The sequence below is a fragment of the Pipra filicauda genome, unplaced genomic scaffold (assembly GCF_003945595.2).
Source record: "Pipra filicauda isolate LSUMZ 115617 unplaced genomic scaffold, ASM394559v2 scaffold18_size4552066_pilon, whole genome shotgun sequence".
Classification (NCBI taxonomy): Eukaryota; Metazoa; Chordata; class Aves; order Passeriformes; family Pipridae; genus Pipra; species Pipra filicauda.
This window is the reverse complement of record NW_024104298.1, coordinates 4,343,031-4,369,723: the sequence shown is the minus strand read 5'-3', so window position 1 is coordinate 4,369,723 and position 26,693 is coordinate 4,343,031. Positions and strand designations below refer to the sequence as shown.

Sequence of the window (26,693 nt, the reverse complement as noted above, 5' to 3'; positions counted from 1 at the left end):
GTCCCTGCTGCTGCTGGTGATGATGATGGCGATGCTGCTGCTGGGAGCACTGAGCATTAGGCTAATCCATAGCAGCCATGAGCATCGTGAAGGGCCACAGAGCAGCAGGACCCTGGGCTGTCCTTATGTGCTGTCAACCCGTCACCTGGGTTTTCAGCTGATTGTTTTCTGAAAGTTACCACTTTTTGCACTCCCAGGTGAGTGCCCAGGCACAGCCCCACAGGCCACATGCTCAGCACCCTGGGCAGCAGCCAGCTCTGCAAGCAAACTTTCCTTTTAAGCACATCAAATATTGCATTTGTGTCTGCTCAAACTCACGGTAAGGGAATATCTTTTGCATGAACACACACAATTTCTGAGAGGGCAGGCTGTTAGAATGGTTTGTTCCACACAGGCAGGTCTGTTGCACAGAAGGACATGTTACAGTCAGAGTCACCAGGAAGGGTCTGGCATGTCCCAGGCTGGTCCAGATTCAGACTCAGTTCTGAATTTCATGAAGTTATGGAGCACTTCAAAACTTATTCATTTGAGTTGAGAATACATTCATGGACTAATAAGCTTCACTTTGCAACAAAATTGCTAAAATAAATGCAATATGATGAGGTAAAGATAATGAATTTTTATTTTTCTGGACAAATACAGTTATTGCTCCAGTAAAAACTTGCAGAAAATCTGATAAGGGATTGTGTCACACAGGAAAAAATAGACAGCAGAGACATTTTCCTAAATATAAATACTTCAGCATTCTATAAATTAATAAGAGTCTCTTACAAAGTAGATTAGTTTGAGAATATGGACTAGCCACTTAGCAGCAAGCCGAAATTAAAATTAGTTGTTGCTACCTTGGAGCAGCTCCTGAGACTCACAGAAAGATTGCAAAAATGTCTTTGGGTCTTTTGAGAGCAACTCCCCCAAACCAGGTTTCAATGGCGCTTCAGTTTGGTCCCACAGCTTTCTTTTCACATTTGTTCTCATTTATGTTTTTGGCACCCATGGCAAATGGCTCTTATGGCCTTTATTATCAGTTACCAGGACACAATAAGCCTGACAGCAAAATTAAGATCAAACTTGCCTTCCCCAGGACAACCAGCAGCAGCTGCAAACACGGGCAGTGCACAGGTACCTACAGCTGGCAAACACACCAAACCCCCACCTGCTAAAATCCGGGCAGTAACAAACTTCCCCTGTCCATCCCCACCCCACCACGTTACCCATCCAGCCCTGGGAAGCTCCGTGTAACCACACAGGGCTATTAAATGCAATTTCTTTAGTTATCTTCAGTGCCGCTCTGGGTGGCATTTGGCAGACAAATATTGATACATTACAATTTTCACCTAAGTAATTTTGAGAAACTGTCGTTGGATTAGAGCAGAAGGTGCCCTTGGCCGGGCGTTTTGGGCTTGGGGAGCACACCTGGCCCTGCTGGAGGACGTGGGGGCAGCCGAGCTGCTCTGCTACTTCTTGTCGTTTCTGCTGACGAAGGTGAGGAGGTCCATTGCTGTGACCACCCCAAACACCATCTGCTTCATGAAGGAGCTGCCATTTCCATCGACTGTAAGCATAGAAAATGCCAGTTTAGTGGGAAAACTCCCCAAAAAAACATAACCCCTCACTCCTCCACTCTCTACCCTCACCCCATCAGCTATGCAGAGGCTGCTGTTCATTTATTAAAAGAAAACCTTAACGGGTACAGCGTCTGTCTCTGCTCTACCCCCACAGAAATGACTGATGCAGCCTCAGTCAGGTTACTAAGGTCGCACCAACAAGGTTTTAGCTGCAAATTATGCACCCTTTCCCAGAGAGGAAACTTAATTTCCCAGTTGTTTTACCCAACCTCTGTTCCAGTCCTGCTTCTGTCACCACAAAACTTTTCAGGCCAAACTAATGAGACTCCCCAAGAGCAGCAGTGAGGCACTTTCCTGCTCTGTTCTCATAACGTCCTACACCTCCATTAATAAAACAACACTTCCACAATTGCTTTAACTGTCTGATAAATGTTTTCTTAAATAAAAATAAAACTAGCCACCAGAGTCCAAACACGAGATAAAATGCAAGCTCCAAAGGTGTGGGAAGAAAGTAATAAATAAGGGGGTAACTGTGACGGCATTAAAACAGCAGCTCTGGAAAAGAAAGGGGATGTTGTTTGAAAACCAGAGCAAGAGGCACTGCATACAGCTGGCTGATATTTCTTGGTGGGTGCCATTTAATTTGCTGATACCATTTAATTTATATCAAAATGTGATGCAAAATTGTTTTATGACAACGTAGCTGAGAGAGGAAATTCTGCCTAGCATTATTTTTTTGTGACAGAATTGGAAACGTGCATCAAAGGCAGTTTTGAATGACAGACTTTTGTTTGCAACCTTCTGATGGCTGGATTTGCAAGCTTTAGAGCTGATTTTGGGTCAGCAGGTCCTGGAGATAAAAGCAGAGGGGTTGGGATGTTTGGGCTTGGTGGGTTCCAGAGGCTCAGAGTTCAGTAGGCAGCCCCTTGCTGGCAGTACTGGACACTGCTCACAGTAGGGATGCTTTGCATGCTCAGTATGCAATCCCATCAAATCAACATAATTATACCCTTCAGCTCGAAATTACTAGACCTAAACATGGGGCTTCTGACTGCTTTTTCATGTTACTCACTCTTTTCAACAAAGCAACTCCCTCCAGATAAGGTCAAATTTGTACTTGTAGAAGTTTTATGGCACTGGAAAGGTGTGTTAGGTCAGGTTTGCAGAACAGCACCTTTTTTGGTCAGAGGAGGAACAAGGTGTGATCCCTGCTGCCATCAATGTGTCAGCAGCCCTCATGCTGCTGTGGTCCTGCTGCAGGTGACTCATACTGAGTCGGTTTGCTGCACCAAGGAGAGGGTGGACATGCAGCGGGTTGAGAATAAACCAAACCTGCTGGTATGGCTGCTTTGTTGGACTGAATTGCTCCTGAATTGGCAGAGCATTCCTATGCCCAGCCATGGTCCAGGCAAGTCTCATGCACAGGTGCCCCAGGCTACAAACATCAATGCCCACAACTCACCTGCCTGTGCCACAAGGCTTGCTCCTGGTCTGACCCGTTTGTTCTCAGCTTTCTCAACTTACATGCCTGAATTCCACCTAAGCTTCACCTAGTGTGGCCAAACGCTCCTTTTGGCCTTGCCCTTGGGTTATGGAAGTCTATGGAGATCCCTAAATCCCCCTTTGCTTCCTGTGCTGCCCACAACCAGCAAGGCAGTGATTTGAATTCAATATGAAGAGACAAGTGCTGTGCAGCACAGGCACTGCACCCCTGCAGTCATCTACAGTCCACCTTGGCTATCAGAGGGGACCTAATGAAACCCCATAATGAATACCTTGGGAACACCTTTTCCATGGGAAACCATGGGATAGGGTGAAGGGATGGAGTTGATGGGTGCTTCAGTGTTACCCCTGCATGGGCGCACAACACAGCTCCCATGGCCAGGATCTGGGAAGTGTTCCTCCAGAACACACATCCAGTAGTGTGCTGGTCCTGTGGTTAAGGCTTCTCCCCTCTCCCCTCAACCCTGTGGTGTCAGGAAAAGACATGGGTGAATAGCTGGCAATTCCAGGGATTTGCAGAGCCTTGAGGCAGAAATCCTTCCTGCAAAGGCTCAGGGGCTGCACAGCTGGAGCAGCTGCAGTGGTACTTTCCACTCTCAGTTTGAGAATTTCCATTCCCCTCTCAGACATTTGCACAAAGCCCACAGAGTTCCTCTGCAGGTACCTACACTGCATTTGCTCATGTACAACGATAGCAAAATGGTCATTCTCCAATATGCAGGAAAGCTTCCCAAGGCTGTCCTCCAGGCCAATCTAAACAGGACAAAAGGAAACATTTAACATTTCATCTCACATTTAAAGGACAGTGGTGCAGAGCCTGGCTCCTCTCTCTGGTGGTAGCTGTGAGTGGACGGGGTGGTATCCAGCTGGGCCAGGATCTGATGTCCCTCACCCACCCGCACTGTTGTGGGGAGACCTCTCTGTCTTTTCATTAACCTCCCAGCTCCTCTCAGACCCCAGGGTGATGGTATTGCCCCTCTCCCCTTCTCCCCACCCCTGGACAGAGGTTGACACCAGCCTTAGAGGTACCTTCGAGAACTGGTCGTAGATGACCTTCGTAACAGGGTCTGAGAACTCCACGTTTCCAGCCAGCACTGAGGTGAGGGTGTTGCTGGGGGTCACCATTCCCAAAATAAGTCTGTAAGGGAAGAGGGAGGTTTCCAAAAGGTCAGACCTGAGGTAGGACACAGGTTTCATGTAGGGGCTGAACTGCTTCACTTGAAGTCAATGACCAAATTGCTGCTGCCATCAACAGGAGGCAGCAGGTTCCTCCTCATCTGAACAGGACAAGAAGTTCCTTGTCCTCACCAAGCTGATGGTTTAACAGCAGTTAAAGTCTGCTGTTGCAGTCCAGGACTCAGCAGCTGGGAGAGGGAAAATTCATGGGCTCTCCAATTGCTTATTTGTGGGGGTTTCCCATCCAACCCTCACCACTCCTCTGGCCTTCCCTTGCCTGTGCACTGATCCAGCCTCTGCTGAGTCTGGTGGGCTCTAGATTTGGCTTTGGCTTTAACTGCCTCATTTACAGGAGTATTACTGATGAATCTTCACGATGAGGCAGACAATATTTTAAAAGTGTTCCTCACAGAGTCCAACACAAGAGCCCCAACTCTGAATCAGTAAACGGGACTTTCAGTTTACCTTCATCATGACTGATTCTCCTGTGTGAGTGGCCGTCCCTGTAGCGAGTAAAAAATAGTTACCCTGACTCAGCAACAACAGGAGCTTGGTCATATCCCTTCTCCTGGAGGATCTCAATTGCTTTTTGACAGCTGACTTCTGGGAGGAGAATGAGAGGGGCCGAGAGATTCAGTTTCTGCACCTTGATGTTCCACCACCTGTTGAAAGACAAATGGCAGCGCTGAGCTGTTGCTCTCTGATGCACAGCTGTGGCCTTGAACAGTGAGGCAAGGCCACCAGAAATGAGTCCAGCCACGCGAGGGTATTCTGCCTGCCTGCAAAGCCAGCCCCACTCCAGTACCCAAAGCAGTAATAAGTCCCTCACGGCCAGGTCTTGTTGAAGTCAAGATTTCCCTATGCCTGGTGTTCAAACAACTCCAGAGGCAGGGCTAAGGCCAACAGCAGGCAGGGTACCTGCTGTCTTTGAGCTGAATTCTAAACAGCTGGCATTTGCCCAGCCACACATCGACTGGCATCAGCAGTTTGTCTGTGACTCCCTGTTTCGAGGGGATTCTTCACCTGTTGTGCCTAAGAGACAGATGAGTTGGTCATGTTTTCTGGCCAGCAGTTCTGGGGAGTTAAAATTTTCTGTCCCCTGCCTGAGAAGACTTTCAGAGCTGTCTGAAAGGGGGCTTGCTACAAGAGGGACCCATCTCCCCGCCAGCCCAAAAATCCTTGGAACATCAGCTGTGGAGTAGAGGGAGGTTTTGTGTGGAGCTAAATATCTACCTCGGCCATTCTGCTTGGCAGGGTTTAGGTGGCCTGGGCAATGGTTGCCAGGTGGAAGTGGATCAGCTAATCTGGGACAGAAAGGGCTCCTTTACAGACTTTGACTGGAGAACTGGGATATCTAACCACTCCGAAGAGGGGAGCTGACATTACGGCCTCCCCAGAGGGATCTGGACTGTACTGTTTTTTTGCAAATACTAAAAGAGAACACTTTCCTTTGAAGATAATAATTTCCAGACTCAAAAAGCTGATTCCCTTAGCACAGTTTATCCCGGCGGAAGTTGTCTTACCAAGGCTTGTGCTCCTGGATGTCATTTAGGAACCCGTTTTTTATCATCCACTTATCATTCACGAATTTGGACCTAGAAGTCACCAACAAAGAGAGGGTCTGTGAGCCTCCCAGAAGAAGTCGTGCTTTGTTTCATGCACTAGACCACAGCACTGCCCCCAGGGCTCCCATGATTTTTGCAGCTGGCTGCTCTCAGCCCCTTTTAAGGTCAACGGGAGCTGCGGGTGCTCAGTGACTCCTCGAAGCATGCCAGCTATTTGCCTTCCTAACTTTAGGCATGCAAGTTCAAAAACTGCAGCTTGGCTGACTCCTGCTCCGTGCAATGAGTCAGTGACAAGAGGAAATACATCCCAAGTATCCCAACACCCAGCTCCTGGTGCTTGCCATGGTGGTGTGCAGTTTATTCCTGTTGTTTATTTAGTTTTCTCCCTGTGATCTGCCCAAGGGAGACTCCCAGCTCTGGGCTCACTCTGTGTGCCAAGATATCAGAGTTATCGGGGTGGTTCCCCAGCAACCCCCAGCACCTGGGCTCAGCTCATGCCACTGAAGGTCCCCGTGGGGCAGAAGGCTGTGGGATCTCCCACCCTGATGCTGGAAAGCAGGTGAGGAAGCAGGAAACTCACATGTAGTTCCTGACAGAGTCGGGCAGGATGACAACGCAGCGCTGACCTTCCTTCAAATCCTTGGCAACTCTCACGGCAGCGGACATGGCACTGCCCGAGCTGCCTCCTGGGTGGGTACCAAGGAGAGGGAGACAAGTGTCAGGGCTGCACAGGGTGTAGGGCCACAGTCCCAGCGTGGGGGGCACAGGCTGCCCCAGATAGTGGTGCAGGGGCACTCAGGCAAAGGTGGCACTTTGTGGCATGGTGGCTCGGGACACTGGGATGGGAGGAATAGACCCCAAAGCCCTGTAGGCTTTAGGGTAATGTTAGGGAGCTGAGTTAGGGATGGAGGATTGTGTTCATATGGTGGCTCTTGGCAATGGGCTTTTAAGGCAGCATAAGAGTCACCTTGTGAACTTCATGAGCCACTTCTTGTGGTGGCTCAGTGGGCAGATCAAGGTCTGAAATGTTGAATAGAGGGACATTCATAACACGCTGCCCACACCACACCCTTCCTTTGGGTGAGGAGGAGACCATGCCAATTCTGGAGCTTCTGGCTGACATACTTGGAAACCAAAGACTGGCTTTAAATGCATTGTAAAGACTGAAAAAACCATAAACATTACATTCATGCTTGGAATACCAGGCCAACGTGATGGGAAGACTTAAACACTCCTTATGTCTGTGTGCACACATGTGGTTTGCTGCACGTAGGGAGAGCAGGTCCCTGCTTTACAGAGGCAATTCTTCCACCAGTAGTTTGAGTACTGGAAGTCAAACACATTCCACTATCTGAGTGCCAATTACACACTGCACTCAAGGCAGCACGTATTTTACAGCAGGTTAATTATCACCGGGTCACATTTTTCAAACAAATGAGGAATGGCCCTGAAAAATGCAGTTCAGGGAACATGAAGCTGTTCACAAATTATAGTTGAGTCCAGCAAGTGGTTTCTGTTGAAACACGGTGACTCTGTGCCTGCTGGGTTAAATCAACATTAAAGTGTTTCATTACACCTGGCCTGATCTTTTCCAAAACTCCCTGGATATGAGTGCTCAGGGCTTTTATCAGCTGTAACTACAAGCCTATGTAGTGTCTGGTCCTGGATGCAAACCTACAGCTACCTGCTCGGTGGCAGGGAAGGGTGAAAACATGCTGATGGCGTGTAGTGGCTCTGAGGGCACAGGCAGGGTTTGTCTGAGGGCACCTGTTCGTTTTGGAAGGCCAGTGGGATCACTTACAGCTCGTTGGCACAGGGAGAAATACTCAGTAAGAACATCTCACACCTTCTTTACTTTCAAGCTTTCCTGGTCCAAACCTGGCACCTCTGGTGTGGCGATGACACAGAGAACAGCCTCGCAGAGTTGTTAGAGGAGCGACAGTTTTAGCCCACCTGTCCTGCCCCAAGCCCCATTAATCCTCTCTTCAGCCTATGTAACTCTACTCTGCACAGTTAGGCCTGAAGATCCAGTTACACTGCAAAAGTGCTCCAGCAAGAGGAGAGTTATTGCTTCTATAATTATTGTGGCCGATGACTCAGATCCCAGACCACGGACTCAGAGGACACACCTCTGAGATCTGCAGTGACCTACACACCGGCTCAGGATTCAGCCATCCAGCCCTGCTAACCCAGCAGACACAAAAGGCAGGGAGCACCCACCCTGAAGCGTTTTGGTCCCAAAAGGAAGAGTTTCAGAAAGTTCGTCAGGAGAAGCAGCTGTTGCCACTGGTGCTTACCACACAGTAACCCCTCCTCTCTGATCAGCCTGCGAGACATGAGGAACGACTCTCTGTCATTGCTTTTGTACCACTGATCAACCACCTGAAAGGAAAGCAAGAAGGCTGAGTTTTGGCAGTGCTGTTTAAGGCTGTCCCAACCCTCTGAGACATGCTGATGCCTACAACATCTGGCAGCTTTGAGCTGCCCTCCACACTTGTTGGGAGCAATGCATTTGTCAGGGCAATCCTGGTCTGGGGGCGTGTCCTTTCTTGCAGGCACCCACTCTGACCTTTTCAGCCAGCACCCTTTCTTTGAAGAGTTAGGGATGTCTGACAGGTCCAGAGTCAGGTTGTGGAAGAGGAAGTGGTGTCATGATGTCCCAGGCCAGACTACAGTAATGGTTGAGATTTTGCCAGGCAGAATCAGACGCAGCTACAAGAAGAGGTTTGGGTTGTTACAGGTGTCAGCTCTACGTCCATGTGCCAACAGCAGAGACATTGTTAACACACACCTGAAAGCAGAAAGAATCTGAGGGATCTTTCTAAGAATGAGACCGGGGGAATACAGGTAGCCTGAATTAGGGATTTAAAACTCTGTGGTTGGTGGCAGGTGATACGCTGAGAGTAAACTTGACAGGAAGAGGTATGAGGTTCATGATCTGCTGTCTTACAGAGCTTGGATCTTGTCTTCCAGCCCATATATGGTGCAGGATTTCTTCTGTGTGTTAAATTCAGTTAGAACCAGACTTACTCGGAGAGATGCTTCAGTGCTGAGGTCCCAGTCCCTCCACAACAGCCTGTTCTGCACTGGGAAGGTGTGCAAGAGCCTTAGGGTTGGGCCATGACCAGGTACCAGAGCTGGCTACCTCTGAACTTGGGAGTAGGCTGGATGCAAAACCAAAAATCAGGCAAAGGCCTCTCATCACACGACTACTTACTGATCTGTCAAGGACAGTAGGGATGAAGTCGTGCCCCATGCCCTCCACTTCAATGGTTGTGGTGTTTGTCTTGTTCATCTCACTGGGCAGAGCAACGATGGAGCCATCGGGATCTACGCCGACGATCTTTGAGGGAAGGAAGTTTTGTTAAACCACAAAGGGAGCTCAGAAACAGTTAAACACAAACTCAAAGAAAAAATCACCCGTGCCCTTGTCAGCAATGTTTTCCTTCCCATGATATTCATTAATATCCCTAACCACCGGCAGCATGGAGAACTTCCAGGATAAAAGGGTGCTGTTTCCCACTGGCTTTTTAAATAGATCCTAGGTAGTCTTCAGCTGTTGCAGAAGTGACTGGTGGCTTAAAATGTTATCACTCTCAAGGTGTTTGTCATCACTCCTTTAGCAGAGCCTCCCACTTCCAAAGCTCAACCCTTAGGACAGTGCAAGTGCTCCTTAATCTACTCCAGGGTAAAGCCAGCCAGAGAGCTCAAACGTGTTGAAACCCGTGGCTACAGCCATCCTTTCTGGATCTAGTTGTGCTGGTTGATGGTGACACCTCCCTGGTTGCCTACAGCTTTATGTCTGGGCTGAGGTTGCCTCCCTTAGCTCAGAGCTGAAGGAGGGGCGGTGACACTGCTCCACACACAGTTGCAATCAGTCAGGGAGGTAACCTGGTCCTCCAACGATGGGTCCACAACTCTCTGGTGCATCAGGGATTGCTCATATACCGACTACATCAGACAGGCAGCATCTGTCAAGCCCCTCATCTGCCTTGAAGCACAAGCTCTGCAGGATAAGCATCATTACTGATGTCAACCATAAACATGAGGGGGTTTGCAACAGCAGAGGAGAAGCCCTTGCACAGTCTGTGCCCCTCACAGAGTTGCCAGAACAGAAACTTCCATCGGGCAGGTTAACCAGGAGCAGTGATGCCATCAGCTGGGCCTGCGATGGGCATCCAACACCGTCCTGCACAGGGCAGGGCAGCAGGCAGGTGGGGATTTTAGTGGGGCTGTGGAAAGTTTGGTTTCTAAGGCACTTGGGTGGGTCTAGGCCAACCTAAGCATCACCAAATTGCTTCTAACAAAAGCCAAGATTGCTGTGAAAAAGCAAATAGGTGGAGACATCGACTGCTGGCTCAGGTGAGCCGCGGGGTTAGTTGTGATCAGAAGTGCAGACAGGAAATGGCATGCAGCAACAGGACACTGTGGAATGGCTTTGAGCTGAAAGAAGGTAGGTTTAGATTGGATATTAGGAAGAAATTCTTTACTGAGGGTGGCGAGGCCCTGGCACAGGTTGCCCAGAGAAGCTGTGGATGCCCCATCCTGGAAGTGTCCAAGGCCAGTTTGGATGGGGCTCTGAGCAACCTGGTCTAGAAGAAGGTGTCCCTGCCCATGGCAGGGGAGTGGAATGGGATGATCTTTAAGGTCTCTTCCCACCCAAACCATTCTCTGATCCCATGAAAACCATGGCAGCCCTGCCTCCTGGCTTACCTTGCACTCTGGGCACTTCTCCTTCAGCTTCCTGGCGACGCCAGTGATGGTGCCTCCTGTACCAGACCCAATCACCACCATGTGGACCTTTCCTGCAGGTCAGGGAAGAGAGAAGCTTGCAGGGACTCAGCATGGCCTGCAGCATGATGTTCCCTTTATTCAGGCCCTGTGTAGAAGCAGAGCCCATGTCCCTTGGCCACTAGAACCCATGTGAGGACAGGCCAGGCAGAGGCCATGCTGGTGGACAAAGCCTGGTCCTATGGAGAAGCTCAGATGAGCTTACAGGATCAGATGATCCTAATTCAGCACAGGGGGCTGAAGGTGACTTTCAGATTTCCCACTCCATCTCTCCATGATTTCTGCACCTTTGGCATCTACTGACCCAAGGGAACAGCATGAAGCTGTGTCAGGGGAGGTTTAGGTTGGATATCAGGAAAAGGTTCTTCCCCCAGAGTGTGGTTGGGCACTGGAACAGGCTCCTCAGGGCAGTGTTCACAGCACCAAGCCTGACAGAGCTCAAGAGGTGTTTAGACAATGCTCTCAGGCACATGGTGTGGCTCTTGGAGTGTTCTGTGCAGGGCCAGGAGTTGGACTTTGATGATCCTTGTGGGTCCCTTCCAACTCAGGATATTTTGTGATCTTGTGCCTTAAGGGAGAGGGAATACCACAGCACCTCTATCCCTTTCAAACCCCACCATGTGGCAGCAAAGCACACACGTGAGCAGCAGCACCTATCACTGACAGGCACAACTTTTCAGCCTGTGTTGGCATCCACAGTGGAGAGATGGGTGAGCTCTGCCCTGGCACACGTCTGGGTCAGATGTAGCCCCACTGGCATCAGTGAAATGATACAGATTTAGGACTGGTAGGAGCAGAATCGGAGTCAGGCCTTCAAAACCTGATGCTGGAAATGCATAGGGAAAAGGGAACCTATAAACCATGGCTGGCAGCCACAGGAGCAAATCCCTATGCAGCAGTGCAGGGAAGACTGGGACTCTCTTGTTCCTGTTGCTGCCTGACTGCTTTACATCTGTGATAACTGCTCTCCAGTCTAAACCCTCGAGTCCTGTTTACATTTACAGTGTTCCCAGAACTTGCAATAAATGTCACCTCTATCTGCACAGACGTGGGCCGGGATAGTTCTTTATCCTCCCCCACTGTCACTTCAAATGCCATTAGTTTGTGACGTTTTTGTCTATTTTGGCTTGCAAATGACTGTGCTGGATCAGATGCAGCCTGACATGCCCTGATGGATTTATATTCCCCAGTAAGGCCTCTTGGGACATCTTGTGTTCCCAGATGACAGGTCACAGAGGTGTTGTGGCCACCAAGAGATGTGCTCTTTCTCATTTAGGTGCAGCCTGATTTTCTTAAGCCTCTGGTCTCCTCCCTCAGGCTTTTGCAGTGGGAGGCCATAGCCGGGAAGCCCTGCAGGCTGAGGTGTATCTGGAGTGGATTAGGAGCAGTTGCTACACCCTGCGTGTCAGTATTATTAAGACAACACTGCCTTCACCTACAGAGGCCCTTTTGGCTGTTTCTGGACATTCAGGTCAATAAATGATGTAAAATAAGCCTCTCAGTGAGGGCTACAGCCCTCTGCAGGCCCTCAGCACGTAGAAACAACAGCCCAGACTGTACCTTCACACTGCTCCAGGATCTCCTCGGCCGTGGTGTCGTAATGAGCCAGGGGGTTGCTTGGATTTCTGTACTGTTTGTTTCAACAGAGAAGAGCAGGAGTTACCGTGTGAAGAGCAGGTCAAATACCAAACTAGCAATAGCTCCTGACGAGCTGTACCCAGAGCAGGCAACTGCCCCCTCATCTCCCCAGAGAGGGGTGGACTGGGACCCGGCCAGACCAGATACAGGTATTCCTTCTGGTGTCAATTTGGGACAAGATTCCCAAGGGCACTCGTGATTTTTCCACACTGGAAGATTAAATGTGCCCATGAACACTCATTCTCTGGCACTTGATGCTCATTAGGTGTGGGGTTGGTCAGATGGCTGGGAACTGTGGGCCAGAAGACTTCTCCAGCCTGTACAGGGGAATTTCCACGAGTGATACCACAGACCAGGTTTCTTCTAAAAAGCATATTCAGCCTTTGAGCTCCTTTTTATCTAAAAGGAAGGAGCTTCCCTGAGTTTCCTGCACCCCAGGAGCTCCCTGCTCTCTATAGGGATGCCTTCCCTCAGCAGGGTCAGACCAAAGGGAGAAATGCCTTCCTGTTCAAGACAGAAACCACTGGTGTGAGTCATCGGGGTTTGCCCTTTACAGCATGAGGTTTATTTTTGAGGTAGAACAGAGTTTGCTAGCCCGGCACAAAAAGTAATTTTCTTTTTTTTTTCAGGTCAAAGTTAAATCTGAAGCAACCTGAGGAGTCTCTGAATTGTGCAAGAAAACCCAGCCTCACCCACATCCAGGCTTTGGCAGAGGTGTTACAGGTTTGGAAGTGTCCCTTATTTTGTTTCTGCCACCCTGTGCTTTGCAGAGGGGAGATTACGCTTCAGACGCTGTAAAACGCTGATGAAATCTGCCTCCAGTGCCACTTTTGAACGAAGCTCCCAAGCACAGGCACACCTGGAGCACACCCTATAAACTGTGTTTGGAAGGAGACTCAGTGGAGGGACGGCCTTTACCTGGTCCAGGATGTGAGAGTTTGGGATTTCACTTTTCAGCTTCCAGGCAACGCGAATGTTCGACTCCGGGGCATCAAAGCGGGTGCACGGGGTCCTCACAATTTCGGCACCCAGGGCCTTCAGAATACTGACCTTTGGGAGGGAGAAGAGTAGATGTAGTGCAACTGATCCCATGTAGGGATGGTAATCCAAACCTGGGGGCTCATGGCGGTGTCAGATGCCAGAGGAGCTTTGCATGGGGGGGGAACATTTATCATTTGGAGATACAATGTCCAATTCTGGAATATACTATCTCTGACATGCTCCTGGCACCCCAGGGCCTCCTGCCCGAAGCTGGCACATGGATTCCAGCCTGGCCTTGTGCCCTGTCCTACTTGGAGGGCAGAGTGGGGACAGGGCAGAGGGAGGTAACACTGTGCTGCTCCGTGGTGCCTGGGGAAAAGGGCAGGGGGAATCAGGTAGGGAACACTGTCTCCTGTATGCTGGGGTCTGAGCCCCTGCATGCAAAGGGGAGCTCTTAAAACTATCTTTGCCCCAAGCCCCTTGTCTTCTCTCACCAAGTACAGGGAAGGAGCAAATACAAATCAGACCAAGGGTATAATCCCCTGGGAGATGTGACTGTCGGAGGCAGAAAGGGTCAAAAAAGAAGGGTGGGAGAGTGTTGGGGGATAAAGCCCATGGTAGCTGGAGGTGGCATCTGCTCCAGACTGAGCTTAAGTAAGATTTAGGTTGAAATGAGGGCAGCACTTTGGAGAAGGGCTCATTTTTGAGCCAGGTCAGGAGCCAGGTCTGGCTTCACTGGCACGAGTTCAGCTGAATAGTTTGTGAGGCTTTTGGCTCACCAAGGCAGGATTCCTGCCATCTCCAGGACGGCAGTTTTACCTGATCATCAGCTCTCAGGTAAATGACATGACTTACACCACCTCAAGAAAGCAGCTCAGGCAACCTTGAGTGTCTCCAGGTTAAAGAAAACCATAAATACACAGAGAGACCAAGTGACCTTTCAGACACATAAGGGGAAGTGAGTAGGACTGTCAGGTGAGCCCTGGCATCTGCCTGCCTCTCCTCCACTCCAATCAGGCCTCACCCTCCCACACACCAGATATTGCTCCATTTCTCTGCAGCCACACACTGTGTTTGGCTACCACGTCACCCCAGCTGCACTGCTGACACCAGACAGTCAGCCAGGCCATCACAGGGTGCTTTTTTCCATCAAGAGCTGACCCTCTAAAGAGCTACAAAGTTCTGGCAGTGTGTGCACCAGGCTCATTATCCCTTAAAAGAGAAGGCACTTCTGGCTTAGAAAGGGAAAGGCAGAGAGGGACAGGGAAGGAGATGTTCCCTGGGTGGGGATAGCACCATACAGAGTTCTGACCTTCTCCATGCTCATATTCTCTGGCAAGACGATGATGCAGCGGTAACCTTTCACTGCAGCCACCAGTGCCAACCCGATTCCTGGGTGGTGGGGAGGAAAGGGAATTGGTTAACAAGAGCATTTGGAAAAGCCAAGAGGCCAACATGCATTGCTTCCTCTCTCCTTCAGCGAATAGAACCTAGAAATGTTCACCAGTGAACTGCAGGTGAGGACATCCTCCACGAGCCTCTTGGGATGTGCTGGGAACACCAGAGAGTGTAGGAGGATGTGCTGACAGATGAGCCAAACTGCAGTGTCCCTCTTGCTCTCAGGAGTCTATTAGTGTGGCACAGAGCGAATGGCAAAGCTGGGGAGCGTTTTCCTCCCCTCGCTGAGGCTCAGGCCTCTTCCTTTCTTTTTGCAAAAACAGGAGAGAGGTGATTTTGCTTCAGGAGTGCCTTCCCCTCCCCCCTCAAACACTCTCAGTTGTGTGGGGGGGTGTCACATACACATTAAGCAGCACATGTCACCCCGCGGTGAGCAGGCGAAGGGCACCTCTGCTCCGATTTCACCAGGGCTGACAGATGGAGCCAGCTGCTCCCCAGCCAGAGGAGGAAGGTGAGGCTGGAGCTGTGTGTCCCTGTGAGGGGCTGTAGGGAGCCTGCTGCGACTCCAGCTGCCCCAGGGACCCAGCATAATCCACCCATAGAACAGCTCTAGAACACAAGTTCCCTCACCCCATCTCTGGGGAGTGGCTGGGGCAGGGTGGGGAGCTGGCTCCGGAGCTGCCTGTGGCAACAAGCCAGTAAGGAGCAAAATTCCTAGAGATGAGACCCATTCTGCATGGCTAGAGAGGAGGAGGTGGGGAGTGCAGCGAGGGACGTGGCCTCAAGTACATCTAGAGCACCTCGACAGCCTCTGCTGTGCCTTTTTGTATGAAAGCACGCTGTGCACACACACATGGCCTTCTCATGGGGCAGGGAGCAGCAAAGGGACATTAAAACTTGCACCAGTAGCCCTGTGGAGGCTGCAAAATAGCAGGGTAGTCTCCTATGTTGTGCCCTCTCAGCTTGCACCCTGCCATAATATGGTGGGAGGACAGGTGACAGTGACGAGGAAAAAAATCAAATGATTTCTCTTCCAGCCCATCAGGGAAACCCTCTCTGGGAACTTCTGAGTCCTCAAAAGCTCCCCAGCATGAAAACTCCTGGGGTTGCCCTTGGTCCTGAGGGTGTTTGCCTTGCCACAAGGTAACCTTCTGAGCACACCCTTGCAGGCGTGGGACCCTTGCCTACCAGGCCCTTGGGAATTTCAGCAGAGGCACCTTGACACTCCAGGATGCTCAAAAACAACCCCCTGCCCAGTTCCCAGGCAGAGGGAGCATCCCTGCCCTTCCCACCTGTGTTTCCTGAAGTGGGCTCAATCAGCGTGTCTCCTGGTTTTATAATCCCAGCTCTCTCTGCGTCTTCCACCATCCTGAGGCCGATGCGATCCTTCACGCTGCCCCCCGCATTGAAGTACTCGCACTTTGCCACTGGGAGTGAAAGGAGAGGCTCCATCAGTTTTTTAATAGGTGCCTAAAAATGTCCCTTCTGTAGGGATGATCTGTAGTCCTGAATGAGGTGCCATAAAAAAAAGCGAGCAACAGAAAGAACTCTTCCAAGTGTCAGCCAAAATTATAATTCCTTCACTGAGCTACTGAAAAATCAGGTAACCTGCCAAGGCACTTTCAAACTGCAAGTCCTATTTGGGCCTTCCACACTGCTAATGCTCGGGGCAGGACTTTTCTTAACAAGGCTCTGACAAGCACCTACATCTGAACTGGGAGTACTGGGCTCTGTTTTATGGACAAAAGGGAGAAATGGGTACTTCCAGGGTGTCATTCCCTTCATCCTGGCAGAGACCCAGCTACTTCTGGCTGAGAAATCAACCCGATGCCTGAGCAGCCCAAATGGGAAAAGAAATCTTGTGCTCATCATTACATTTTATAAAGCAAAGTGCCACAACTTCAGCCTGCACAGAGATCCCTGGAGGCACAGGAAATACAAGGTAATCCCATCCACCTGTAACTGCCTCTTGAGGTAGCTGTGCTGCAAAAATTCCTTTATTTTCCTGGGAACAGGGCCTGTGCTGACGTGTTACTCTGAGAGGACCACGTAGCTGCTCTGCCTGTCCTGCTCTCTTTCCTCTCCTGTGCCAGGGGAGGGAGACAACACCCCAGAAAACAGGATCTGCCCAGCTTATCCCACACCGAATCCTCCCATACCCCTAAGGCTCCTGCCTTGACATGCTTCAAGGGGCAGGCTGCTCCAGAGGTGGACCAGACACTGCACAGTTGCCCTCCCACTTCCACTTCCTCTTCCACGGTCTCCCACCATCCCCTCAGGTCTCATTCTGGGAAGTGAGAGGCAGTGCAATGTAGAGGTTGCAGGATTACTGGCCCAAAGATCCCAAATCCTGAGAAGGGACCTGGTGGAAAAGCACAGCACACTCCATGTGTCCATGGGCCTGGTGGGGGGTTAATTGCCCTGAGGATTCCCAGCTGCCAAACAGGACCACAAGGCTCCACTCTGCCATTTCATTAAGGATGAGCACTCATCAAGTCCCTCCTCCTTACCCAGCCACATGACACTCATGAAACTTTCTGCCTCTGAGAATCTATCTTTCTGCCAAATTTGGATGAAATTAGTTATCAGGGTTAGAAGTTACAGGAAAGGCACTGAAAAGTCCGTATGGACAGATCTGATCTTATCATCCTTGTACCTATAAGGCACCAGGCTAAAACTGACCCTTTCATGAGACAGCACCAGTGCTGCACTAACATCTCCTAGGGTGGAGGACTTGGATCCTGCTGGAAAACCTGGCCCTGCAGCCAGCACCTTGGCCTGACTATTAACACCAGGGACTGGCACCCATGTTGCTGATAACCCCATCTGCCTGCAGCCCCCTCTGCTCTGCCTGGGGCTGCATTTTGGGAAGGTCCTCAAGGGAAGCAGCTGCCCCCAGGAGCAGACAGCAGTGCCTGGCCTGGCTCCAGATGACCTGGCAGAGGATTCCCCCATGTGTGAGAGCTCTGCCTGGCAGCCAAGGGCGACGCTGGTGTGTGTCTCCCACAGCCTGAGCTGCTCTCTGTTCCTGGACAGGCTGCAGAAAGCGTCCTGCTGTGCCCTGTGCCCAATTCCATCCACCATAATTTGGGAAGGCTCAGCCAGTCTCCCCCGTGCACTCCACATGCTACACTGGGTGCTGCAGCATCCCTGCCTGATGCCATGTTGCCATCCACCCATCCCCAAATTTAGCCCAGAAATACTCTGAGCTTATGTTGCTGTTATTAGAGATGCCACACTACCATCAGCCCCCTTCTCACTGCTGTTTGAAACCATCCTGTTTGGTTCAAAAAATGACTGTAGCATAACCTAATAAGCAGGAGCACCCGACACGTGCCACAACTGTCCCTCCCCACCTGTGCTTGCTCTCACAGAGCCTCTCCTGAAGCCCCCCTCCAACACCGCCCCTCACCCTCACCTCATGGCATGGAAAAACCTGGTGGAAAGGAGACACTCACAGAGCTCACACTTGAGCCCATAGGACTTCCCAATCTTGTTGATTCGGACCATTGGGGTGCAGCCAACTTTCTTGAGGATATTGGGCAAGATCTTTTTTTCTTCTGTCCTGAAATAATACAGGGGGAAAGAAAAAGTCATATCAAAGCTATTTTTTATGCAACACGAACCAAGATAAAACCTAAGCGAGGTTTCAACAACTCTATCGAGGCCACAGAGAGACACTCCAACTCCAAGAGAAAAAGTCCCCATCAACGATTAATGGCCCCAGGGGTTAGTTATAGTTTTCCATCATGAGTTAATAGTTCTTTTGCATAAAAAATGAGGTAATTAATTTTCAGGGCTGTTCTGAAATGTCTTGTTCTGCAAGGCCCTCGGCCTCTATAACGAGTGAGAAGAAGCTGACGAGCCTCAGGATTTTATGCTGTGGGTGAGAAAGGCAGGAGGCCATGCACGACACAAGGCTCCTCCTCTTTCCTCTGTCCTACCCAGCACCACGTCTGCTTTTTTGTATTTCCAGCTGTCTCTGGGCCAACTCTTTCTTGCCTGGCCAGGACTCCCAGACTTGCAAGGATGGCTCCAAGCCATCAGAAAAGCCCAAGTCACAGAGTACTCCAGAGGCTTTTTTGCAAATGATTAAACTGAGCTCTGTGATCAGTGAAATCCAGCTGCCTGGTTTTGTTAGTCACTGTCAGACTCTGACAGAAGCCAAGAACCACATCAGAGCAATTGCAACCAGTATGAAAAAGACCTGTTTGCCCAACACACGACAGAACACATCTTCCCAGGCAGCCATGGAACTCACATCCTTGAGCTTGTTCAGAGTTGGAGGGAGGGGATTGATGAGGGCTGTGTTTGTTTGGGCCACAAGCACATTGCCCCTGGCTGCAAACCAGCACGTCTCTCTCCTTTTGGGGTGACAAACCCCCCCTCCCTCACTGCTCAGCTCTGCTTTGCTCAGCTCTCACCCACTATCATCCTCTGAACCTTGACCTGGAGTTATCCCTGTCTGCTATCACGGCCAGGCAGATGCCTGGCTGCTGACAGAGAGTCCATATGGTGTAGGGTGACATGGTGGGTTACTTAAAGACACACACACCTCCCTCCAGGTTTTGCAAGCGTGATACAAACACTTCTTGCCTTGCAGGAGTGCAGGGGTAGTGGTTTAGTGAAGGTCTTTACTACCAAAAGTAGCCAGTCTCCTTGCATCTTGAGCCCAGAAATGATGGAGTATTACACGTGTGCTGTTACCCTCCCTCTGGGTAAAGAGTTTGCAGAGGCACCATGGCCTCTAGAGAGTGTTGGTAAATGTGAGGCAATAACAATAAATGAGCCTCCCTCAGAGCTGCAGCCATTGCACATCTGCTCTAAAAGCCAACACAATGCTCAGGGATTTCAGTGGGGCTGAGCCATGGCATGAGGAGACTCCAATTCCTTCAGGTGACAATTAACTAGAGCCTGGCTCTCTTGAGAGTGACCTGCATTGTTATGTTACACATCTAGATTGCAGGAGGTCAGCCTGAGAGAAGAAAGCAAGGCCATTTATTTACCTTCAGCTACAAACTGTGGTAAATGGGATGCTACCATGCACTCTGAACCCCAGAAAGGGGGCTCATAGAATCACAGAATCATAAAATGGCCTGGGTTGGAAGAGACCTTAAAGATCAACAAGTTCCAACTCCCTTCCATGGTCAGGGACACCTTCCACTACCCCAGATTGCTCAGAGCCTCATCCTTGAACACTTCTAGGGATGGGACATCCACAGCTTCTCTGGGCAACCTGTTCCAGTACCTCACCACCTTCACAGCAAAGAATTTTTTTCCTAATATCTAGTCTAAATGTAATCTCTTTCAGTTTGAAGCCATTTCCCCTTGTCCTGTCACTCCAGGCCCTTGAAAATAGTTTCTCTCCATCTCTCTTGTTGGCTACTTCAGGTACTGGAAGGTTGAAAGTAGGTGACCCCACAGGCTTCTCTTTTCCAGGCTGAACAATCCCAATTCCCTCAGCCTTTCCTCACAGCAGAGCTGCTCCATCCCTCTGATCACCCCAGTGCCTCCTCTGTGACTCACTCCAACAGGTCCACACCCCTCCTGTGGTGAGGACCCCAGAGGTGCTGAGCAGCTCCAGGCTCTGCAGTGTGGAGTGTAATGAGGGGATGGGGAAGGGAAAGGAAACCTGTGCTGCCCTGCATGCCAGGGTGAGCCTTGCCAGGGCAGTGAGGGTGGGAGCCAGGAACTGGGCTGCTCTTTTGCTCTGCCACTCGTTACTGTCCCCTAAACACAGCAGCCTCTCTCACTCACAGGCAAGTTTTCTGCAGTTCCTACCTAATTCCTTCCCTAATCACTACCATATTTTACTACAAAAATAGCAGCTGATGGTCTGCTTCCTTGTGAGAGCTCTGTGTGTGTAGCCTGAAGGCAGAAAGTCTATGGGGACACAAAGATCTGTGACAAATGCCTTTGGATGTGGTTGGCACAGTCTAGTCCTGCAGATGCTGGTATCAGTTCAGGATTGCAGAGGACAAGGATGGATTTTATCCAAGATTCCTGCTTTTACTCATGGCTTGTTATTCCATAAGGTATCCAAGGGAAAACTAGTCCTGGCAAAGCAAAGGATTCTTGATGAGATCAGAGTTAACTCAAGGGATAGCAAAGCTAATTCTGTATCATTGAAAAAAAAATTATTAATATTCTGAATTAAAATAGCATCTTGTCTTCTCTCTCTGCTTCTACACCCAAAACTCAATCAGATTTCACAATGGACTCTCAGGAAGTCCAGAGATTTTTGCTACACTGGCTGCCATCTGTGAGCAGGGAAACCAAACCACCCCCTCCACACACTGCTGTAAAAGAAAAGGTGTAATGTGTGCCAGTGTATTTTCTTCACTGCTGCACAGTGGGCTGTGTTTCAGTTCCTGCCTCAGTGATGCTGTGTGGGCCTCCTCAGCCAGACCCCATCCCAGAGAGGTGTCTGGTGCTCAGGACTGGAGCTGTCCCTATGCCTCCCTGGCTGCCCACCTCCTGGGGGTGGGATGGGCCCTGGCACTGCAACATCTTGCTGCCCCATGGCACCCTGATGCTAAATTGCTAAAATCCAAGAATGTTTTCCTGCTCTGCATGATAATTCAGGGGGGAGAAAAATCAGTTTGACTGAAAAGAGCTGATTCTATCCTCGGGCACCAGCTTCAGGGGCTGCACTGAGTGAGTGCCTCGATGCAGTTTGATGGATCAGCTTGGAAGCTTTGCAGTCCATTCATCCCTCCTTCATGGGCCAGCCCAGAGGCTGTTCTGGACTTAACACATGCTGATGGTTGTGCTTTGGCCTTATCCTGCCAGGTACATGGTCAGGCATGACCATGCAGAGCAGTGCTGCACCTCTCATGGGCTCCAGTCCCTCACTCGCTGGAGTTGAATTCCTGGTTTACATCCTTGCACTGCAGGGACGTGTTTGCAGTTCTCCTGACATTTATGGGACAGCCTTATCTTTAACAGCTTGTCTGTGTCTCGTTTGCCAGGTCATTAAAGCACCTCTTGTCAAGCCTAGTCGGGGCCCTTTGACAGCCTCACCTCACCCCGGGAGGGAACCTGCTGCTCTGAGGGCAAGAACAGCTCAGAGCAAGCACTTTGCTTTGCACTGAGCCCTTGGGTTGCTCACACAGAGCGAGCAACCTCTGCGTGCCCATTTTATACTTAATTAAACTCCCGGGCCCTGGTAATCCATTTCTGTGAGGTCTCTCAGCCATCAGTAAAGATATTGGTGTTACTTTGAAACCTTCTCACACACAGCTTTGGTTTGTTTGAATGGACAAGGGCAGCAAAACTGCAGCCCTTGGGCTGATGGCTGCAGGGCTGTTACTGACAGGGCTGGGTACCACAGTTTTGGGGTATATGCTGCCTTATGCTACAGCTAGAAGAGTCATTCCTACATCTCCTCGAGTGCCTAGCAGCTGGGAGTGCCTGTACTTCTGCTGTGTGACACCAAACCTCACTGAGTCCTCTTTGCAGAAGTGTGCAAGTCCCTGGTTGAAGTCTGTCTATGAAATATGTTTCTCTTAGTTCCTCTAAAATGAGGCGCCCCAAACAAGCAGATGCTTTCAGAAGTGTGCTGCAAAACACAGAGCTGACACTTGAGCCAGCCACATCTTTCTGCAAAATTAAAGAGAGTGAGAAAGAGCTTCTTGAAGGGGAGATACTGAGTCAGTTTTGCCTGCTGGAAAACAAACCATCATTAGTGTAACAGCCGACTTCTGGTTGTGACCATCCTGGCGCAACAGCGGTACTTCAACCTCAGAAAAAGACACTGAGCTGCGCTCTGAAATAACCAGCGTGAAAGAATTACTTACAGGCGCACACAGGAGTGTGGAGACTTGCTGGCAGGCGTCGTGGCTGTCCACGTGCACTTACTGGGCAAGTTGGGAAGGATCCACGCGCTGTCGGCTTTGCTTTCCTGACCTCCCGCGCAGTCACCGTTCGTGAGCGGGCACGCCTTGGCCAGCTCCTGAGCGGTGGAAATAGATGTCACCTGGGAGGGAAGTAACTGTTGAAGGCAAAAAACGTCATTTGGGTGTGAAGGCAGGGCGGCCTGCATGTGCCATCCTGCTGGCGTTTCAAAACCACGGTTGTACTGGTGAAAGGAGGTCGAAAGGGGATGAACAGAGGAAAGGGGGTTGTAGCGAGGTGGGTGTCAGCCTCTTCTCCCAGGTAACAAGTGACACGACGAGAGGAAAGAGCCTCACGTTGTGCCAGGGGAGGTTTAGATTATATATTAGGGGGAAAAAAAAAATCACTGAAAAGGTTGTAAAGCATTTGAACAAACTGTGCGGGGAAGTGGCGGAATCACCATCCTTGGAAGTGTTCAAAAAACTCGTGAATATGGCACTTGATGACATGGTCTAATGGTGAACACGGTGGTGCTGGGCTGATGGTTGGATCTGGTGACCTTAAAGGTCTTTCCAACCTTAACAATTCTATGATTCCAAGATAAAATTGCTATTTCAGAGTGGTATACCAGGCCATGTACATCGTAAACCATCATCCGTGCACCCCCTCCAGTGAATCTTCCTCTGCTCAAAATCATCCCCTCCACGAGAAAATTTGGTACTCCCTACTTAATTATTTGGTCAAGAGCAGTATTTTTCACCCCAGCAGTGAAGAAACTGCAAAGAAGTCTACCCAGCAATAATTTGAGAATATTTCTATTGCGGTGAGGGACCTCAGAGGGCCAGAGGACACCCCTACTACAGCATCAAGTGTATAAAAGTGAAAAAAGAGAAGTAAAACATCAGGGAAGGGCACCAAACGTGCTTGGGGGTATGGAGCAAGTTCCAGAGTAAAACAGCCTCAAGAGAGGAGGATTCATCAGCCTGGAAATTATACAGGTGGCTGGTGGTGAGAGTGGGCTGTAAATCCTGGGGGAGCTGGAGAAGGTGCATCAAATAATGGCAAATAAAGGCAAAATGGAATTATCAGGAACAACTACAGGGGCAAAGGAGGTAAAAATGGAAGAGAAAAGAGTTAAACAAGTTTGCAAAGGTTGAGTTCATTAGTGGCTTTTAAACTCACAAACCCTAATGGCACCTGTGCTCTGCAAGAAGGAAATTTTTGTGCTGTTTTCTCTGTATTGCTGATGCATATGCAGAGAAAAGGAGAAATCTGGGTTTATAGTTTATGCTCAGTATCTGCTACTGACCAATAGCAGAAACAAGGGTTACATGTTTTGGTGTGATCCTGTCTGCAATTCATCCATCACTCTTCTGGGCTAAGAAAACAAGCCATATGGAGAAAAGACACATGATTTTTGGTACAGTGGAAGTTTCTTTTCTGGCTTGTTGACAAAATAAATTTGCCTTGATTCAGCCTTTGTTGATTAAAGGAACTTTGCAGGGTCATTGATGGACACTCGTGTCTTACTTAGACTGACAATGAAAGCTGGTGTTAACCTGCTTGTTGCAGCATAGTCTGCCCTGTCTTCCCACACCTCTGTGGTGATGCATTTTGCAATTAGAGCAAGTATAATGCTTTCATTAACTTTGCTGTAGTAGAAATGGTCAAAGGCGTGATGCTGGACCTACCTTCTACATTTAACTTGAGACTGAGAGCAAAGACTTCATTTTGAAATCTGATAGCACCCAACCAGTGACTCAAAGAAGAAATAATCTCATTTCTAAACACAGAGGACTGCCTGCAGTGGGGCCAGACCTGTGGCCATGTGGAAGGGAAGTGGGAAATCCCCAGGCAGGGAACTCAGGCTGGCGACAAGAGGATGCTGAAGCCAAAGTGCACAGCACAGAGAGCAGAGGCCGACAGGTTTGTGGAGCATCATCTTCATCCCAGGCCATAAAGCCACTCCCCTGCCCCTCCTGGACACCTGAGCTGCCTGACTGACTCACTGTAGCCAGGCAAGCAGGCAGCAGGATGTTGTGGCTGGGTCCTGTTTATCTAATTAATTTATGGCTTGACACATGAGCCCAAGGGCAGCCTTAATTACCATTTCTGCCATCGCTCCTTCCACCCTCTTGCTCAGAGTTCCTTTGAAGCGCCGTGGCAGGACTCCCTGAGGTCTGTGCTGTGTTCTCCTGGTGGTTTCCACACCAGGACAGGAGGATGGTGCTGTGGTTTGCTCCCTGAGTGCTGGGATGTCCCTGGAACACAGAAGCACAGCACACCGTTATTCCAGCAACACCAGAGGGATGAAACAGCACCCGGTGTGCCGACCAACCTTCTTATCCAGAGGCCCCGGGACATCTCCAAAGGTGGAAGTCAACAACCTTGTGTTGCCATCTGGTCCCACAACCAAAGCAGACAAAAGACTCCAGTCTGCCCCCTCCCCATCAGACCCTGAGCCACCTTTCCTCCTCCAGAGACACCAACCCCAGCCTCAGAAAGCAGTGGGAAGCTGTGAGAGTGCAGGGCAGTCACACCACGATGGCTTGGATCTTGCAGTCAACAAAAGCTTTCCCAGCAAACTTTGCTTCCCAGTGCTCTTCCCCTCCACTGACAAATCTGCTGCTTCTCGGGAAGGATTAAAGACAAAAAAAAAAAGTACATTTCCTTGCAAGCCAAGATTTGTGTTGGCCTTGAGTAAATCTCCTGAAGCAAATCCGTGTTTACCTAATGAATTAACTGGGAAGGAGCAAAAGTCGCTTGTGGGTAAAGAAGAGATAAGCCACAGTGTCAGCCCACCTTCACAGCTGAGGTCACGTTACCAGCCAAAATGCTAGCAAACTGGATTTTATGAGTGTATTTTTTTCTTTCTTTTTCTGGTGATGCCCATCCCTACCATTTTATGGTGGGGTGGAAAGAGATGAGGCAGAGGGTTGAAATTATTAGGGCTGCAAGCCCACACCACACAAGCCCCCCCTACCCTCCAACCCTGTCTGTGTGGACATGTTTCCCGTGCCCATCTTTCCCCGTGGAGCAGTTCACAGAGCTGCAGGAGACCTGCCAAGCCCTGGGTGAAGGTGGGAGACCTCCCTGGGGGCTCAGGAGCACCCTGACTCCCCTCAGAGACCCACCTGGGAACAGCAGCATCCAAGCACCTCCCTTATCACCACAAAGAAGTACCTCAGGCCCCAGTGCTGCCCCTTCCAGCAGCAGCCACCCTGTCCCAAAAGCTGAGGGTTGGAGGTAGCAGCTGGGCTGAGGGGATTGGTGCAGAAGGGCTTCACAGAAGGAAGAGCATTACTGGCTTCCCACCTTCTAAAACAAGGTTGCATTCTGCTCACTGTGTTCAGTTCCCCTGACATCTGACACAAAAAATTGTCAAGAATGTTGTTTTTTTTTTTCCATTTTTTTCATTCACTTAAAGCAGATACAGAGGTGTTTTCTAGACACCCAGAGAACAAAGAAATAAGAGCTTATCCTTAACTAGTCCAACATCTACATTTCTGTCTGCTGGAGAATTCCTCATGTCTCTCCTCAAGGGCTGGGTGATTCTGGTGTGGTGCTGCAGGACTGCATGGATGTCCTGCACAGATGCAGTTACAGCACACACTCAAATCTCTGCATCGCTGTGCCCAGGATCTGGATCCAAACTTAGATTAAGATATGCCAAAAAAACCACTGTGGTTCTGAAAGTAATCTTAAAAACTGCCTGAAGTGTGGAAACCCAAAAACTGTCTACAAGACATGGCAGACAACCCGAAATGGTACCAAAGGATGGGAAGGGTCTGACTTTTGGAGCACACAACACTGCTGAGCTGCTCCCCTGCTGACATTCTCAGCAGTCACATCTCATGAATTGCTGGGTGGGAGGTGAGCAGAATCCTCTCTGGATTACCAAACCCCTGTGTCCCAGTACTTCTCCCAACCCCTGCCTGAAGCTCCAGTGTTGATCCATCAGCCATCAAATACGCCTGACCTATTACAGGTGTCCTGTGACGGCCCCGTTACTTCCTGCTAATTACAGACTCTTGGGCAAAGGATAAATGGAAATCTCCACTGGAGTTGGGAGGCAAGCCAAGAGAACAGGAATGATAACACACAGCTGCTGTCACTTAATGAAAATATATGACAAGGATCATAGGCTAACGTTTATAGAGTACTCTGCAGATAGGAGATTGCAGTTATCAGGTTATCAAACTGCACTGATAACTTCAAGGGGAAGAAAATCAAGATGCTC

General features: G+C 49.8%; 1 protein-coding gene across 1 annotated transcript; it reads right to left on the bottom strand.

Annotated features, from left to right (window-relative positions):
* Nucleotides 1-1,454: 1,454 nt before the first annotated feature.
* LOC113998946 (cystathionine beta-synthase-like) lies at nt 1,455-24,572 on the bottom strand. The gene is made up of 16 exons (XM_027742053.2): nt 24,561-24,572; nt 22,417-22,571; nt 18,076-18,182; nt 15,910-16,044; nt 14,532-14,611; nt 13,157-13,288; nt 12,161-12,230; nt 10,523-10,614; nt 9,027-9,152; nt 8,107-8,191; nt 6,390-6,495; nt 5,768-5,839; nt 4,772-4,906; nt 4,098-4,206; nt 3,737-3,821; nt 1,455-1,552 (listed from the first exon to the last, which is right to left on the bottom strand). The coding sequence occupies exons 1-16, from the start codon at nt 24,570-24,572 to the stop codon at nt 1,455-1,457; spliced, it is 1,599 nt and encodes a 532-aa protein (XP_027597854.1).
* Nucleotides 24,573-26,693: the final 2,121 nt, after the last annotated feature.